This window comes from Notechis scutatus, chromosome 2, assembly GCF_049901735.1.
Source record: "Notechis scutatus isolate UNSWTSFEM ecotype Mainland chromosome 2, rNotScu1.2, whole genome shotgun sequence".
Lineage (NCBI taxonomy): Eukaryota > Metazoa > Chordata > Lepidosauria > Squamata > Elapidae > Notechis > Notechis scutatus.
Genome location: NC_142010.1, coordinates 141,671,113 through 141,689,205, shown reverse-complemented (window position 1 = coordinate 141,689,205; position 18,093 = coordinate 141,671,113). Strand labels below are relative to the sequence as shown.

At 43.2% G+C, this 18,093-nt stretch overlaps 1 protein-coding gene across 1 annotated transcript in view; it reads right to left on the bottom strand.

Annotated features, from left to right (window-relative positions):
* The window catches only part of SOAT2 (sterol O-acyltransferase 2), a 27,905-nt gene extending 20,345 nt beyond the window's left edge, over nucleotides 1–7,560 (bottom strand). The window contains exon 1 of the mRNA XM_087954197.1: nucleotides 7,497–7,560. Within this exon, the coding sequence (XP_087810323.1) occupies nucleotides 7,497–7,560 (64 nt within the window). The remainder of the gene's footprint in view (nucleotides 1–7,496) is intronic.
* Nucleotides 7,561–18,093: the final 10,533 nt, after the last annotated feature.

The following is an 18,093-nucleotide window of genomic DNA, read 5'->3' as shown; positions in this document are numbered from 1 at the left end:
AAGTCACCAAGATTGAGAAATACTGGTTGGGGGAGGGGGCAGGATAATGTCTTCAATCTTTCCTTAGCTAGTCTTTCTCAATTTGAAAAGCTCCACTCATCTAGGGTACCGATACCCAGGGTTCCATAGCCAAGATGTCCAAAGGCATACTGGAAATTATAATAATAGTAAATCGGAGTACATGAGTTGTGGGGTGGAAGGTCATTCTCTGAGCTTGTGGGCTGGTTTCCATCTTCAGTGGAATTTAGGGGGTGTCAGTGTCAGTATTGTGCTTATAAGGTTTCCATGTTGTCAGCAGGCATTGTGATGGTGAGGTCATGTCAGGTCAGGTTCTAGTGATGGGTCCTGTGATGGGTCAGGTGTGAGTCAAAAAATTGGTGGTCTTGTGATGGATGGGTAAGGATCACAAGATTCATCATAAGACCTTGGCCAATGGCTTAATATATTTTGAATAGAGTTGGAGCAAATCCAACCTACCAGCGGTAAAAAAATTGTACCAAAAAGGACATGAATGTGTGCCAATTGAGAAATGTGGAAACCCCAAACCAGAGGAGGGCAGAACAGAATGAAAGAAGGTTCACCAGGAATAATCCATGCCACATTATGTTTTACGGGCCTTGCTTGAGTCTTCTGAGGAAAGGTTCAGTCCATTTCCTGAGGGGCTACTTGCCTCCAGTCCCAGCAAACAGCACAAGCAAGACAGGATAGAAGAAGCCAAAAGACAAGGTGAGTATATATTCATGGGAAATGGCTGACAAAAGGAAGACGATGAGCATAGCTCCATCTCGGGCTCTCTCTCCAATCAGCTGGAAGAGAAGGAGCACAGGTGAATCATAGACTTCATCTTGGTGATCACCAATAAACAATTAGGACAGGCACAGAGAAATTACATGCAACAGGTTTACTCTATGGGGCAATATAGGGTGGGTTTGGCAAGCATGTCAGACTTTTCAGGTGCTCCACACAGTAAACCAATCCAAATAATAGTACTTTTATTATAAGGTTACAGAGACAGAATCTGGCAAGTCTGAAACACCCCCCCTCCCAGCCTTTATTTTCTGAACAACAAGGGAGAATCTCTTCTGAGATGTTATTCTACCCCCATTCCTGCTCTGAGATGAGACATCTCCTCTTGATCATTGCCCTGGCTGCAGTTCTGCCCCCAAAGATTATTCTCACAGCCCATTATAGCCTTACCTTCCCACAGAAAATCTTGATAAATATAGTAGTACAACCAATCGTGTACAATCACATTCCATGACCGAAAGAATGTCGAGAATGCTGTGGAATTCCACCAGTCCTAGGCAGGAAGAATGAAATAAAGAGCATGAAAAACACAGAAATGCCAGGCTTGAAACTGGAACATCAATGTATTTTGGCCAGCAAAGAGACAATCCCCTCTAAATTTCCTGTGTACGGGTAGTCCTTGAGTTACAAGGGCAATTGGGATTAGAATGTCCATCACTAAGTCAGTGGGGAAACCAGTGGGAAATTGCAACTCTCAAACAGGCAGGTAAGTGCCTATTGTCAGGTATGAGAGAGCAAGGAGGCGTCCTGGGTGTTATGGTGAGATTAAGGGTCGGGGAGGGTCAAGGGGGGCATGAAAAGTTAGATTTCAGCTGTGGGGAGGGAAGGAATGAACCATCACGTGGGATCTTGCAAAGTCTTTCAGAACACGTTATTTGATTTCGTATACTCCCTAAACATACATGTTTCTACAGGAGCCTTCATTTAATGAAAATTGGGAGCAGCAATAAAGTTATTAAGTGGTCATTAAGTGAAACAGTTATGTTATTTATTTGCCAAATTTATTTATTGTCGAATTTACATAGCTGCCGATCTCACCTAAAGTGACTCTGGTGCCATATGATACTAGCAAAAATTAAAATATTTTACCAGCCCATTAAAACAATTAGTATGGATAAAACATGCTTGCAATCTTAGTTCTATTTGTTTTGCTTTACAGACCTGCAGAGGTTGTAAATGTGAGGATTGATCATAACTTTATTATCATAGTTGTAACTGCAACCAATTGCTAAATCAAAATTAGGCATGCACGCCCCTAACTACCTCAACTCCAACTCCAACTGGCCTTAAATGCAAGCTACTCAATGCAAGAAGCCTTGTGAATAAAATACCTGATTTTCTCCTCTTACTAAATATGGCTAAATTCGACATCATATTTGTCTGTGAAACATGGCTCAACGCATCTCTCCCTGACTCCATTACCACAGTAAGAGATTATCATGCTTACCGATCAGATCGTGAAATCCGTAGAGGAGGTGGTGTTGCTATTTTCTATAAAAAGTCCTTACATCTAAAAAACATCCAAGTTACTCAAGAGCTTTCTCTTTTTGAGACCATCGTCTGTGAACTGTCCTTAAATATCACATTTCGATTCTTCCTATGTTACAGAGCCTGATTATGACATTGAACACGTAAACAAGATAAATTCACTACTAACATGGGCAACATCCTGCCCACACACTTTTATCTTTTTTGGTGACTTCAATCTACCTCACATTAACTGGACCCTAAACGAATGTAAAACTGAACCCATATATCATACATGATATTCTTCCAATTAAAATCGGAATTCCAATTTTTCATCGCGCCCCCCCCCGCCACCCTTCCCCTCCTTCCTCTCCCCTCGGAGGCCCCCTGAGTCAGGAGCAGGGAAGCAGCTGCCCAGCTCCGGAGCTGATCCACACCACTGGCTGGAAAGGAAGGGTGTTGGTGTGTGTGTGTGCGATTTCTTGGCGCGCGGCGCTGTGTCTCTTTTGGCTGGCCCCGAAAGAGCGCGCGTGGGGCAGGTGGTGGAGATGCGGGAGCGAATGCGAGAAGGAAGCGAACCTCGTTGCAAAGTGGGTTTGAACGCTCGTTGCACTCCAGAGGCTTGGAATTAGTCCGGGTTTGGGGAGGGGGAGAACGGAGAAAGGCGAGGCTGGGCTGCTCCAGGAGAAGGCGGAAGGCGCCCTGGGATTTGAGCCGCTCGCAGCGGAAACCACCCTTAGCCCGACGCAGGGAGAACGAGCGAGGTTAGCGCCCGCCAGCCCGTCCTTCCCGCCTCCGCGGCTCGGTTTCTCCTACCGGTGGGTCCTCCTTTCGTGCGGAGGGCTGCGGGGGAAGGCGCTCGCCTGAGAGGATCTCTCCCTCTCTCTCCCTGCAAGGTCAACGTCTGCGCTGCGGAGGAGAGGACAGGAGGTTCCTCCTGCTTGCTGAGAGGTGAGGAAGCTGCGGCTCGCCCGGCGAGATTTGGGAACGAGGGGCAGGAGGAGGCACGCACACACCCGCGGCTCACTTTCCCAGCTCTGCCCAGCCCTCGCAACTCTGCCGCGGCCCTGGCAAGATGAGCGGAGGGTCCGCCGGGGAGGCGCTCACTGCCCGCCGGGGCCGCGCCAGAGCCACGAGGGCTGGGCAGAGCTGGGAAAGTGAGCTGCAGGTGTGTGCGTGCCTCCTCCTGCCCCTCGTTCCCAAATCTCGCCGGGCGAGCCGCGGCTTCCTCACCTCACAGCAAGCAGGAGGAACCTCCTGCCCTCTCCTCTGCAGCGCAGACGTTGACCTTGCAGGGAGAGAGAGGGAGAGATCCTCTCGGGCGAGCGCCTTCCCCCGCAGCCCTCCGCACGAAAGGAGGACCCGCCGGTAGGGGAAACCGACGTGCATCAGAGCAACCCCACGGTCCTCCATGAATCGAGAAGGGGCTTTAAAGAAAAACCTCTGGAGGTCCAATCTTGCAGCAAAGAGGGCCAATCTGGAACTGAAGAGGAAGACAACTGTAGCTAAAAGACAGGCCAGACTCAAAGTTATGCTATCAGCTCAACTAGCTAGAAAGAAGCATAGAGAAGCAATGCTGATCAAAGGAAAGGGAACAAAGAAAAAGTCCAATTAGATATGAAGCATTGTGGCTGTTTTTCTGTCTGTTAAGCAGGGTTTGTTTGTTGTGTTTGTTTGTTTGTTTTATTTTTTAAATGTGAAATCCTTTGCCGGAGAGCATTCTCATGGTGCTTTTTATTATTATTTTTTGTCAATTAATAAAACTATCATGCAGACTCACCTTGAAAAATCACTTTTGATTACTTTACTCTGCTAAAGCTTAAAGGGGGCGTTGGCAATTTAATTCCCACCGGGGCTCTGCGCGGTCCGCGGCGGGTGCTTAGGTAACCCCTGCATCCCTGGCTACTTTTCAGATTTTTTTTTCGGAGGGGAATATCATGCCTGATATATGCAACCTTCTACAATGCTGTAACAAACCTGGGACTGGAACAACTAGTAAACAACAATACTAGACTTAACAAGTGCCTCGATCTCATCTTCTGCAATAGTTTGAATTCAATTTACGGAATACAAATTAAAGAACCCTTTTCCAACAGTGACCACAATATGATTGACTTTTGTCTCAACATATGTCCACACAAAAATCAACACAACAATGTGATCCCCAATTATAACTTCAAAAAAGGCAACTATGATCTTATAGACAACGATCTCTCATCCCTTGATTGGCAATTTCTATTCACTGGATGCAATACTGTTGAAGACCATTACAACATATTTTTACTTGAAGTCAAAAGAGTCATCAAACTATATGTACATATAACAACTCCAAAAACCAGAAAAAACAGATTACCCATAACAATAAGGAAGCTTCAATCCAAAAAGAGATCACTTTGGCGGAAAAACAAATCTGGTCACGTTGCCAACTTCAAAAGCTGATACAAAAATATATGCCACCAGATAAAGACTGAAGGCACCAATGATCACATTAAACAAGAGGAAAGCCTTCTACGCCCCAATTCCACCCGCGCTTTCTACAATTTTGTGAACAACAAACTAAAAGACTCAAGGTCCATCCCACCCCTGAAAGGACCTAATGGTAAAGACTGCAATGATGACACCATTAAAGCCAACCTCTTTAACACATTCTTTGGCTCAGTATTGGTAAACAGCAATGGATCATGCCCAGTATTTCCTAGTCGAACCACAGATAACTACAATGATCTAATACATATCGATTTTACAGAAGACAATGTTGAAAAAGTAGTACGCAATCTAAAACCATCTCTATCTATTGGACCAGACGGAATATGTGCCTACTTCTTAAAAAAGCTATCCACTGCTATAGCCGAACCTCTAAGCTTAATCTTTGAAAAATCTTTCAGGACCAGCTCCTTGCCAAAACTTTGGTCACAAGGCACGGTCATCCCCATCTTCAAAAAGGGAGACCCCAGCCTAGTTGAAAATCACAGACCAATCTCTTTATGCTGCATCACCTGTAAAGTCATGGAATCAATTTTTAACCAATCCATTATCCTCCACTTAGAGACAAACAACCTACTCTCTAATAAACAATTTGGTTTCAGAAAAAAACTATCCTGCAATCTGCAACTCTTACACTGCAAAAACATATGGACTACACAACTCGATCAGGGCAAAGCAATAGATGCAATCTACATAGACTTCTGTAAAGCCTTTGATTCAGTGGTACATGACAAACTACTCCTAAAACTAAAATCTTATGATATCTCTGGACACTTGCATAACTGGATAGAAGCATTCCTGTCAAACAGACAACAAATGGTCCAAATTGGGAGCGTACTATCAAACTCTGTACCTGTCAACAGTGGTGTCCCCCAAGGCAGTGTTCTAGGACCAACTCTCTTCATACTCTACATCAGGGGTGTCCAACCTTGGCAACTTTAAGACTTGTGGCTGAGGAATTCTGGGAGTTGAAGTCCACAAGTCTTAAAGTTGCCAAGGTTGGACACCCCTGCTCTACATAAATGACCTCTGTGATCATATTAAGAGCAACTGCATCCTCTTCGCTGATGATGTAAAGCTATTTAACACCACAGACAATACTGCTACCCTTAAAAAAGACCTCAACTATGTATCAGAATGGTCAAACAAATGGCAACTTCAAATCTTAACAAACAAATGCTCTGTCTTACATATTGGCAAAAAAATAATAATCAGAAAATAAAATACAGGCTGAATAGTCAAGACCTTGCTGATGATCTAAACTCTGTCAAGGACCTTGGAGTACTCATCTCTAATGATCTAAGTGCTAGAGCCCACTGTAACTACATAGCCAAAAAGGCATTAAGAGTTGTTAACCTAATCTTATGTAACTTTTTCTCTGGTAATATTACACTAATAACTAGAGCGTACAAAACATTTCTTAGACCAATACTCGAATACAGCTCATCAGTCTGGAACCCGCATTGCATATCTGATATTAACACAGTTGCGAAAGTCCAGGAATATTTCACAAGAAGAGTTCTCCACTCCTCTACTCGTTGCAGAATACCTTATGCCACCAGACTTGAAATTCTAGACCTAGAAAACCTAGAACTATGCCACCTTCGCTCCGATCTAAGTATAGTATATAAAATCATACATTGCAATATCCTACCTGTCAATGAATACTTCAGCTTCAACCATATCAATACAAGAGCAAACAATAGATACAAACTCAAGGTTAATCGCACCAAACTAGATTGCAGGAAATACGACTTCAGCAACAGAGTGATCAATGTCTGGAATACTCTACCTGACTCTGTGGTTTCTTCCCCAAACCCCAAAAACTTTAACCTTAAACTTTCTACTATTGACCTCACCCCTTTCCTAAGAGGTCTGTAGGGGGTGTGTATAAGCGCACCAACGTGCCTACCATCCCTGTCCTATTGTTTCTTTTATTTTTCTTATATGTATCCATGTATTCATAACTATGTTTTTACTTATACCTATTATCTTGTAAGCAATTGACAAACCAAATAAAATAAAAAATAAAATAAATAAATATTTATTACTTTGATTACAAGCAATCGGATACTTCAGTGTCAACTTCTTCAATGTAGTTGTTTTACCAAGTTGAAATTTGCTTTACTTTCAGAGCCATAACATCTCAGAACTCTTTTTAAAGTTTTTCTAACTATTCTTCATGGCCAATGGACGATTCAAGTATATCCAGACTCCTCATATCTTTCTTGCAACCTCCTCCCCCTCCCCCTTGTTATCACCTTGTAGAAAGAACGGTCTGCAAAGCGCAGGATCTCAGCAAATATGTTATGCCAGCAGTCCAGGAAGAAATAGAAGACCACGAATAAAATAGATATCACTGAATGAGAGAGGTAAAGAAATACATTAGTTCTTCCCACTTTTGGGAGAGAGAAGAGATTTTAAAAACTGAGTTATTGTTACAGATTTAAGGCAGACTATTGTAAATCAAGTTAGACTTTTAGGCTAGTATCCTAAATGGAATGTCTATAGAGATTCTCAATCATCTAGGTCATTATTGTCTCAAAGGTGCTTTACAAAAGGCAATTTGACTTTCTTGTTTTTTTCCTTGAAAATGTTTCACTTCTCATCCAAGAAGCTTCTTCAGTTCTGAAAATGAACTGAAGAAGCATTTTGGATGAGAAATTAAAGTTTCCGAGTGGAAGAAGAACAAAATGGCCTTACCACTTAATCCCATTACAGAAATTGTTTCCACATACCGGGCATTACTGAATCAAAGATGGAGAGCAGCTGGATTTTGATGGTGAAGGGTTGCTTATGCATGTTGCTGAAGTTAGAGATGAAATAGTATTTCATGAGGAAATTCACAAAGTATATACATGCCAGGAACTGTGGGACAGAGAGAAAAAACTCTACCTTAGTGATCTACCGACATCTCAGGGTCCTGGCAAGACATACTGGTTGCCAGCTCTCGGCTATGATTAAGAAAAACCTTCTTCTGGTCTATGATCTCAGAAGCTGGATTTGGCTGCCATTTTAACATCCTACAGTACAATGCCCAAATGCTGTCTTCCAACACCAGCCCTTCTTCAGTTTAGTTTTAGTCAATCTGTCACAGATTTCTGCACCACTCACTCCCATCAACTCTGCTCTCTTTCAAACCCCTTTTTCCTTTTGTTTTCCTATGGGAGATATTTGAAAATATGTACATTGCGTCTAAAGTTTTAAATTGAACATTTCTTAGGGAAGTGACCTTTTTTGCATCAAAGATGACTCAGAACAAATGTTATATCTCATTCACTCAAGGCTAGAGAACTCTGGGAAACTTAAATGGTGGCCTTTGGTCACTCAGGGCTACTTAAACAATTACTGCTATTTACTACTTTGGCTGGCTAAGACACATTAGGGTTCCGGTCCATCTAAGATTTATGGGAAAATCCAACAGTCTCCAGGCACATTTCTAATCCAGAGAGGCCTAATAAAACCAACCAGCCAATGGAAACTTAATGTGTTTCTCTCACCTCAACCAGTTTTTGGATGACGTAACTCCAGCGGATGTATGGATCTCTATAAGGAAAGAAGTAGGAATAAGGTTGAGATAGGATGAGAGCAGTTCTCTTTTCTTGGGAAATACAATGGTTACAACATTGTTCTGGGGGGGCATGGGTCATAGCTCCTGAAACCCATTTTTCCTATTATTTTTCTCATAGAGCTGAGAAACCAGGGAGCCCCAAAAGAGAAGGACAATATGCAAGGAGTTACCTTGGATAGCTCTTTCTGTAGATCAAAGTAGGGCAGAAGAGAAAATATAAGTAGGTTGAGAATTCAGGAGGGCTTATCTTCCCTGGAATGGGGGGAAAAAGCAAAGGAATGGTTGAACGTACATAGGGTCAAATCGAGAAACATCAGTTTGTATGCTGAAGAAATAGTTGCCCTGGACACACATGATGCTCAAGTGTAGGCATCTTCTCTCTGCATACCATTTCAGCAGGAAAAACACAGAGCTTCATGTGTATGTTATGATAGCAGTAGCAACAGTACTTAGACTTATATACCACTTCATAATGCTTTACAGCCCCCTCTAAACGGTTTACAGAGTCAGCATATTGTCCCCAACAATCTGGGTTCTCATTTTACTGACCTCAGCAAGATGGAAAGCTGAGTCAATCTTGAGCCAGTGAGAAGCGAACTTCTAACATTTGGCACAATTAACTTGCAATACTGTGTTCTAACCACTGTGCCACCACAGCTCTTCTTATATTTCTTAGGTACAAAAAGTAGTTTATTATGATACTTCTTATGTACAAAAAGTAGTTAAGGTGTGATACAGGATGCAGAATTCAGGGTTTTGAAAATCTATCTCCATTTTTTTTTAATTTTGTCAAGCAATTATAAGATAACAGGTATAAGTATAAACATAGTGATGGATACATGAAATGGATACATATAAGAAAAAAACAACAATAGGACAGGGACGGTAGGCACATTGGTGCGCTTATGCACACCCCCTACAGACCTCTTAAGAAAGGAGTGAGGTCAATAGTAGACAGTCTAAGGTTAAAGTTTTGGGGGTTTGGGGAAGAAACCACAGAGTCAGGTAGAGTATTTTATATGGTGTCGCGTCGAGCGACCGGTCCGTTGATTCAATTCTCCAGTCTGTTGCTGAATTCCTTTCAAGAAATAATTTAGCGGGACCCTCGCGAGGGTGAGTGCCAAGGCACAAAGAAAAAGACACAAAACAAACAGTTTCTTTAGGTGAGGAAACACATCGCGCCTGGGGCAGATGGAATGGTCCCGGCGGCCCCGATTGCTTTGCGCTGTCCCCTTTTATTGTGCTGATTCCAAAGACGGGGGTGCGGGGTGATTGCAGGAAACAAAGAAGTTACTCATTACAACCAAGTTACGTTAATCATTACAACCAAGATACGTGACACAAAGAGCAGACTACATGACTGATAGTTTTCGGGTAGACATGTCCTAATACCAAATACACAGTTTCTAGCTGGCACAGACTTTTGTAGTTAATCCTGTCAGTTTCAGTGGAATTTGCCCTGAGTGGTGTACGTGCTGGGCAAGATTTGTTCTATGGCAAAATAGCTAAGGCAGAATAGCCACAATTCCTCCTTTTCTTTATTTTTGTGCTCATGATTCTAGGTAGAGTCCTTTCTCCTCCCGAGTAGTCCCATAAGGTGGCAACAAACCCTTCGGTTTGTTGATGCCTTGCAGAACCAACTCATACGAGGAAAAGTCCTCATCCCCCGAATCGTGGCTGGGCAGAGTTAACAAAATTTCTTTGGGAGAAAAGGAGTTAGTAGTGTCTATTTCCTCCTCTGACTCTAGGTCAGAGGACCATTCCAGCAAGGGTTTTTTGGCAAGATCTTTTGATGCAATGATAGATGTGAGAAAGCTAACCGATTTTTGAGTATTGTTAACTTCATTATCAAGGGTATTCAAACTATCTTTCAAAAAGGTAAGTAAGCATCCTAGTACACATGGGCCAATAGTACAGGCAAGAAGCAATAGCACAAGAGGACCTATTAGGGCAGACAATAGGGTGGTTAACCAGGGAGAAAAATTAAACATGCCTTGATACCATGGCTGACCTTGTTGTCGTTCATTCTCTCTATCCTTCAAACGTTTACGTAATTCAGCCATGGAATCTTTGACAATTCCTGAATGATCAGCATAAAAACAACATTCTTCCTTTATTGCTACACATAATCCCCCTTTGTTTAGAAATAACAAATCTAGACCTCTTCTGTTCTGAAGGGTCACTTCAGCTAGAGATGAGAGAGAAGTTTGGAGAGCAGAAATTGAAGTCTCTATGCGTTTGAGATCTTCATCTATTTGTAAACTGAGGGTTGCTAACTGTTGATGACCAACAGCTAGAGCCGCTACTCCAGTGGCTGCACCAGTGGCTCCAAGACCCAGCAATACAGATAGTGTTACAGCTGTTATGACTTCTCGTTTCTGACGAAGGGGGAATTGTGGAGGTTCAAGTTCGTTAACAAGTTCCGGCCCTGGATAAAAAGTGATCTTTGGGAGCAATTTTACCTGAATGCAAAAGGATCCCTGAGCAATAAGAACATCACCATGTGCACAAGCGGTGGCTCCTATGGAGCAGGCCCATACAGAATTATTACCTGGGATAAAGAATTGGCCCTTGAGGCGAGCCGTGATATTGCCATTGGAGGTGGTGTACAGAGGACCGTAGCCTCCAATGTTAAGGTTTGATCTTTCTTTTGGTAGATATACATTACAGTGATACCCTGATGAAACATTCTGACAATAGTGGGAGTAATTGGCAGGGATGTGTCCTAGGCAACATCCCCGACCGACTATGTCAGTGATAGTGATGGAGGAAGTGTTCCATCGGCATTGTGTGTCACTGGTGGAGTTACTAATGGGTTCATTGGAAGCTACTGCATCGTAGAATGGTGGCAATTCAGATAAGCAAAGCCAACATTGATCAGTTTTGGATGAATCATTAAGTGTAGTTGCTAGCAATGTGAAAGAAGAATTGACCAACTGTACTAATGGATTCACCTGGATATTGGGTTTTTGTAGAAAGATTGATTTCAAATTGGGATTGGGACCAACATCATAAGTGGACATGGATATCGAGAGGCGAATTGTAAAAACATTCCCTTCATCTCCTTGACCATCCCACTGACACCCTCCCCAAGTAAACCCAACCATCCATTGTTTTTTTGCAAGTGTCTTTCCTTGTGCAGTAAAAGTGATTATGAGTGGATTCATTCTCTGTCCGCAACAAGGCCATGGAGAGCAGGGAGGCTGTGCTTGGGCACGGGTAATATGGATATAGTCATTTTTGGTAGGTGCTTCCCACCAGATATGACCTGTGGATACACAACTCCATTTTTACAATATCTGTCAACTACCCCACCGCAGGCGGAACGAGAAGTGCCAGTACTGTGGGCAGGGCAAAAATATAGTCTATAGTTGTCAGCAGGTGCTGGAGAGCAGGAGCCTTGCTTGTCCCATGTATCAGCTTGCAATTTTTTGTCTGCGAATTTTTCGATTCCTGTTCCCATTTCAGCAAAATCCATGAAAAGCGGAGGAAACCATGGCCATCGAGTATAGTTAGTGGTGGTATTTAAAATTTTTCCTTGAAAGTCAAGGATAGTCCAGGTATAAGTTTGAGGTTGATGTTCATTTGTAGAAGATGATTGTATGCTTCGAGGAGTGCGACGATAGCCAAATCGTGGAATAGCATGAAACGCAGGCTGCTGGAACAAGGTAAGAGTCAATCGAGAGGAAGTGGCGAACCCCTTGACCATTTTTGTAATTTCACATTGGTATTGTCCAAAGTCACTGGGTTGAACTTTCCATAGGACTAATGTGGTGGCATGAAAATAAGAAGTAATAGAATAGTGAGTGTCCTCTGCAAGCAGTGTGTCATTATGGAACCAGCGCCAAAAGGTGCCCTTCTTCTTTATTGGAGAGCGTTGCAAACATTCCATGGCGTTAGAGATGGAGCTGTCACCGATGACTGCAGGATACCGAAGATGGCGAGCTTGAATGAGAGCCGTAGTCTTGCGATGAGTGTCGTCATAGATGAGGTGGCGTCTTCGCGCGACAGGTGGTTTGTAGCGATCAGGAACCCAGGAAGATGGATGATGCCATATGCAGGTGGTGACATCACAAGGTGGAAAGCAGCAACGAAGATGCCATCGTAGTTTGTCCCCAGGAAAAGGTGGCTCAGAATTAGCTAGAGAGGGCAATGTAAGGAAAACGGAGGATAGTGGAGGAGATGCCACTGAAGGAGTGGAAAGCAATAGAACAGTGTGATTGAAATAGGTGTGATTGTGGAAAAACCCCAAGCAAGAATAGGAACCTATAGTAAGCGGAGTGACATGTATAGTTAAAAAGATTAAACAAGGAGAATAGTAATAGTGAACAGTTATGTCAGAAGTAGGAGGAAGGAAACGACCGTTGTGTTGGAAAACATAATTACATGCAGGAAGGAGATTATCTTTAAAAACAAAGGTAACAGTGTCAGCAAGGAAAGCAAAAATAGCATCAGGAGATGCCCTAAATTGAGAAAAGACAGGAAGTATCGATATCAGAAGAAAGATTAGGATCAGAGTCAGGTTTGCCATGGTAAGGTCTGACACAGCGAGCAGGAACCCAAAGCACTCGATCAGGAAGTTGGACAGCAGCGTAACCCTTTCCCCAGGTGATGAGCTGTGCAGGACCTTTCCACGCAGGATCTGGAAGCTGTCTGAAATAGACAAGAGGACGGGAAGAGGGAACTACTGGCTTGGTGAAGTGGCGGGAAGCCGCCGTGGCAGGAGGAGAGCCAGTAAGATTGAGAAAGTTAAGAGTATAAAGACAAACATTTAAGATATTTTGCAACGTTGGGAGGTTCGGGGGGCCTGAGCCTTTTTTCCCCAAGTGCCGATCAAGGGCCTGTTTCAAAGTTTGGTTCGATCTCTCCACAATCGCTTGACCTTGGCTGTTGAAGGGTAAACCGAACTTATGGGTAATGGCCCATTTATGACAAAACTCAGCAAAGGGAGAGCTGACATAAGCAGGACCATTATCTGTTTTGAGAATTTTTGGACATCCCAACGTTACGAATGTTCGAATACAGTGATTAATAACATTTTTGGTAGCCTCTCCTCTTTGCAATGTAGCTATAATAAACCCTGAATAAGTATCTACTGATACATGAATGTATTTCCAGGGAGCAAAGGGAGGATAATGAGTGATATCCATTTGCCACGTATCACAGGCTTGAGTACCCCTGGGATTAACGCCTTCGGGGATACCTTTGGCCTGCAAGCTACATGTTGGACATTGTTGAATTATTGCCGTGGCTTCTTGATATGTAATTCCAAATTGTCGCACTAGGGCTTTCCTGTTTTGATGAAAATAATCATGACTCTCCCCAGGTGAAGGCTGTTGGAGAAGGGGAGAGGAGGCCATAATTTTACAAGCCTCGTCTGCCATATGATTGCCTTCTGCTAGGAATCCAGGCAATTGCTGATGACTTCTGATATGGGCTACAAATAAGGGTTTCCCTCGTTTTTCAACAGGGTCTGAAGCTGCAAAAAAGTGTCATGAGAGAGGGAGGGGTAACAGGGGAGATATATGCATCGAAAATATGAGCAACCATCTGGGTAACATACATGCTATCAGATATTACATTTAAAGGTTGTTGTGAAAAAGAGACAACGCCAATAGGAAGGCAGCTAATTCAGCTTGTTGTGCTGATGTTTGTGAAGTAGTTAAACGTTTATGCCATTGAGCATTTTCGTACCATGTACATGCTCCAATATTTTTTGAACCATCAGTAAATACAGTGAAGCCTTCCTTCAATGGCTGTTGGACAAAAGGTGATTGTAAAACAAAAGGAACTGTCCCAACACCTGCAGTCGTGAATCAGAGGGAAGGTGGCACGACACTTGGCCACACCAATCTTCCAACGCGTCCTGCAGGGTTGTGGAAGTCTGAAAAAGAGGTTCCCATTGAGTGATCTTAAAAGGAATATACAATGTAAAAATATCCATTCCCATCAGGGCTTTGGTTCTCTTACGCCCTTTTTCTATAAGAGAGGCCATTTGCGCTGCTCTAGTAAAAATAGATGTTTTTGGAGTGTGTGGTAGGTGTAGCCATTCCAAGATATGAAGATTTCTTGCATCTGATATTTGGACAATTATTGCAGTCAGTAGTTGATGAGTGGAAAGGATAGCAAGAGAAGGTGGTGTGTCTGTGAGTGCACGGTTTACCCATCGGGTGGCTAGGGCTGTGTTTACTTGTTGTAAAGCCTCTAGGTGCTGATCTGAAAGATAGACCTTATCTGCTGGATTTTTCAATCCTACTAGTGCTTGAAAGAGTGGTGATAGCATATGTGTGGTTAGAGCAAGATATGGTCGAGCCCAGTTAATAACCCCCAAGCACTGCTGTAATTGGACCAGCGTGGTTGGCTGGGGAAGTGTGAGTGAAGGGATATGTGGAGATGCTGTGGAAGCTAAAACCTTGTGGCCTAAATATTGCATCGGGTAGTGAGACTGGATTTTTTCAGGTGCTATATGTAACCCTGCTTTTGCTAATGTGGTCAAGAGGATCGGGAAGGTTTTTTGGACCGTCCCCTTTGGCCCATCGGCAGCAATTAAGATATCATCCATGTAATGATATACAAGAAAACTAGGAAATTGAGATCGATAAGGCCGCAGAGCCTCATTGACAAAAAATTGACACATAGTTGGTGAATTTAGCATACCTTGTGGAAGAACTTTCCATTGATACCGAGAGGTGGGTTTAGAGTTGTTAAGCTCTGGTACTGTAAAGGCAAAGATGATCCTATCTTTTTGTGCCAGAGGTATGGAAAAGAAACAGTCCTTTAAATCTATTATTATGAGATCAAATCCAGCTGGGATCAAATTAGGATTAGGCAGGCCACACTGCAGGGGTCCCATGGGCTGAAGAATGGAATTAATGACCCTGAGATCATTAAGGAGGCGCCATTTGCCAGATTTCTTTTTAATGACAAAGACAGGGGTGTTGTAAGGACTGGTGGATGATTCAATATGTCCCTCTGTTAACTGTTGATGGACAAGAAGATGTAAAGCCTCCAATTTTTCTTTGGTGAGAGGCCATTGATCCACCCAAACAGGAATAGAGGTTTTAAGAGTAAGGGATAAAGGAGAAATGGACATTTAGATAGAAAAACTATGGTAGCTGAATATAAGCCTGAAATTGAGAGAGTAAATCACGTCCCCAGAGGTTACAATGTAGAGGAAGGATATAGGGTTTAAGATAAGCAGTTAAGGTAGAATGCTTAGTAGAAGCAGAGAGCCAATGAGAGCTGACCTTAGCAGCTTGGGCCCCACCTACGCCCTGCACTGAAGAAGCTTCTGTGAGAGACCAAGAAGAGGGCCATTCAGAGGAACGAATAACAGAAACGTCTGCACCGGTGTCAATCAGACCATCAAAAATGCGACCATTGAGTGTGACAGAAAGAGTGGGTTTTGAAGCTTGGACAGGCTGCTGTAATGCAAACAAGGAGAGAGGTTCAAAAAGAGGCAAAATTATAAGCGTAGCCACTACTGTCCCCTTTTTTTAAAGAAAAGCAACGATCCCCTATTGCAGCCAAAGCAAGATTATTAAGAGCAGAAGAATCATATAAGTAAGGAGCAGCAACCACACCCTCTATGGTAAGGGAAGAATTGGGAATAAGTAAGACAGGTGTGGAAGGAGGCAGAGGTTTGAAAAGCGTTGTAGTTAAAGGAAGAGTGAAAACAGCGCCAGGATCATCATACACAAGATCCTCTAACAGCACAACAGGAAATGTTGTGGCAGGTAATTCAGCCTTTGTGGCGGGGTTAGCTGAAGACCCCTCAATTAGTTTCCCGAAGGCTGAGAGAGAGGAGGATTAGAACGACATTGTGAAGCCCAATGATAGCCTTTCCGGCAGCGAGGACAGATGGTTTGTGGCTTAGATGAGGGAGGTGGACCTCTGGTTTGGCCACGAAGAGCGGCCCCACCCCCTGGCATACGACATTGATTTTTAAAATGTCCGGGCTTGCCACAGTTAAAACAATTGCCGTTGCGTGTTACAGCGAAAGCATCGGGAGGAGAAGTGGAGGCGGAATTAGGATCCGGTAATGAAGCAGTGATAGCAGTAGCAAGCGTATTCATTTTATGAGTGGTTGTTCCTACAATTCTACAGAGTTGTAAAAACTCAGCCAATGTCACGCCTGGCTTATTAGCGACTGGCTGTAGAATTTTTTGACAGTCATGATTTGCGTTGGAAAAAGCCAATTTTATAAGTAACTCTTGTTTGGCAGTAGAATTATCTATCTGTCGATCTAGGGCTGTCTGAAGGCGACTGATGAATGAAGCATATGGCTCATCAGGATTTTGCATAATTTTCAAAAATGCTTGGGTGGACTGCGAATCTGAATCATCCACTCGCTTTAAGGCATTCATAGCACACATATGAATAATGGCAAAACTGCGACGGGGGGAATTTTGTTGTTGTGCTAGAGTAGAGGATTGACCTTTTCCCATTAAATGATCTACAGTTACTCCAGCAGGCAAACCCCTACGAATTTCAGCCTCAACACCTTTTTCATATTCAGATTGCCACACAACATATTGCGCCGGAGTCATAAGCATAGAGAAAAGCATTTTCCAGTCATAAAGTAACATAACAGTATTAGCGGTGACCAAAGAATCAAGTATTCCCCGAGTAAAAGGAGAGTGTAATCCATAAGTTGTAACTGCATCTTTTATATTTTTTAAAACTTTAAACTCAATGTTGCTGTGAACATTGCCTCCCGCTGCACCAGGGATAATAGTCATAGGATAAGCAGAAGGATCTTCTGTTTCTAAAGGCAGAGGTGATGACAGAAGATTAGTTATAATACCTCCCACAGGTTTCATCGGAGAAGGGTCAGGAAGAGAAGAAGGAGCGGAAGGAGAAGGGAAAGAAATGTCAGGATACGGAGGGGGTAAGGAAGAAATTGTGTCAAGATGAGCCGCAAGAGGCTTAGTAGTTTTTGAAGGAGAAGGGGAATCAGAGGAAACAGGGGAAAAAGAGGTTTCAGGAAGAGTAGAAGGCGGATAAACAGTGGTTATAGCAGCCATTATCGCTCTCCAAGAAATGAGTATATCCATGGGAGCTCTAGGAATTTCGTGTAGATATTTCCCTAATCTTTCCCATAGAGAATGGCGGAGAGTTCCCGCAGAGGGATAGGCTGGACAATGTGCCTCTATGTAAATTATAAATTTATTTAAAGATTTCTTAGAAATAGGGTACACAGTGGTACCATTGATTTTTTGAAAGGAATTAGCCTTCTTCACCAAATCGTAAAGTTCGTCCCTATGTCCTGACGAAACCTTGGAAAGTGAGGAGCCCATTACTTACGTTCGTCGGAGCCTTTGCCAGGTGCGTAGAAATGGGAGTGAAGGCGATGCACCCCTAGACAGAAGTCACACCGTGAAACTAGAAAATTGAAGGATCCCGGACGAATCGAAGGATCCCGGACGAGCCCCCAGTTGTCGCGTCGAGCGACCGGTCCATTGATTCAATTCTCCAGTCTGTTGCTGAATTCCTTTCAAGAAATAATTTAGCGGGACCCTCGCGAGGGTGAGTGCCAAGGCACAAAGAAAAAGACACAAAACAAACAGTTTCTTTAGGTGAGGAAACACATCGCGCCTGGGGCAGATGGAATGGTCCCGGCGGCCCCGATTGCTTTGCGCTGTCCCCTTTTATTGTGCTGATTCCAAAGACGGGGGTGCGGGGTGATTGCAGGAAACAAAGAAGTTACAGAGTTAATCATTACAACCAAGATACGTGACACAAAGAGCAGACTACATGACTGA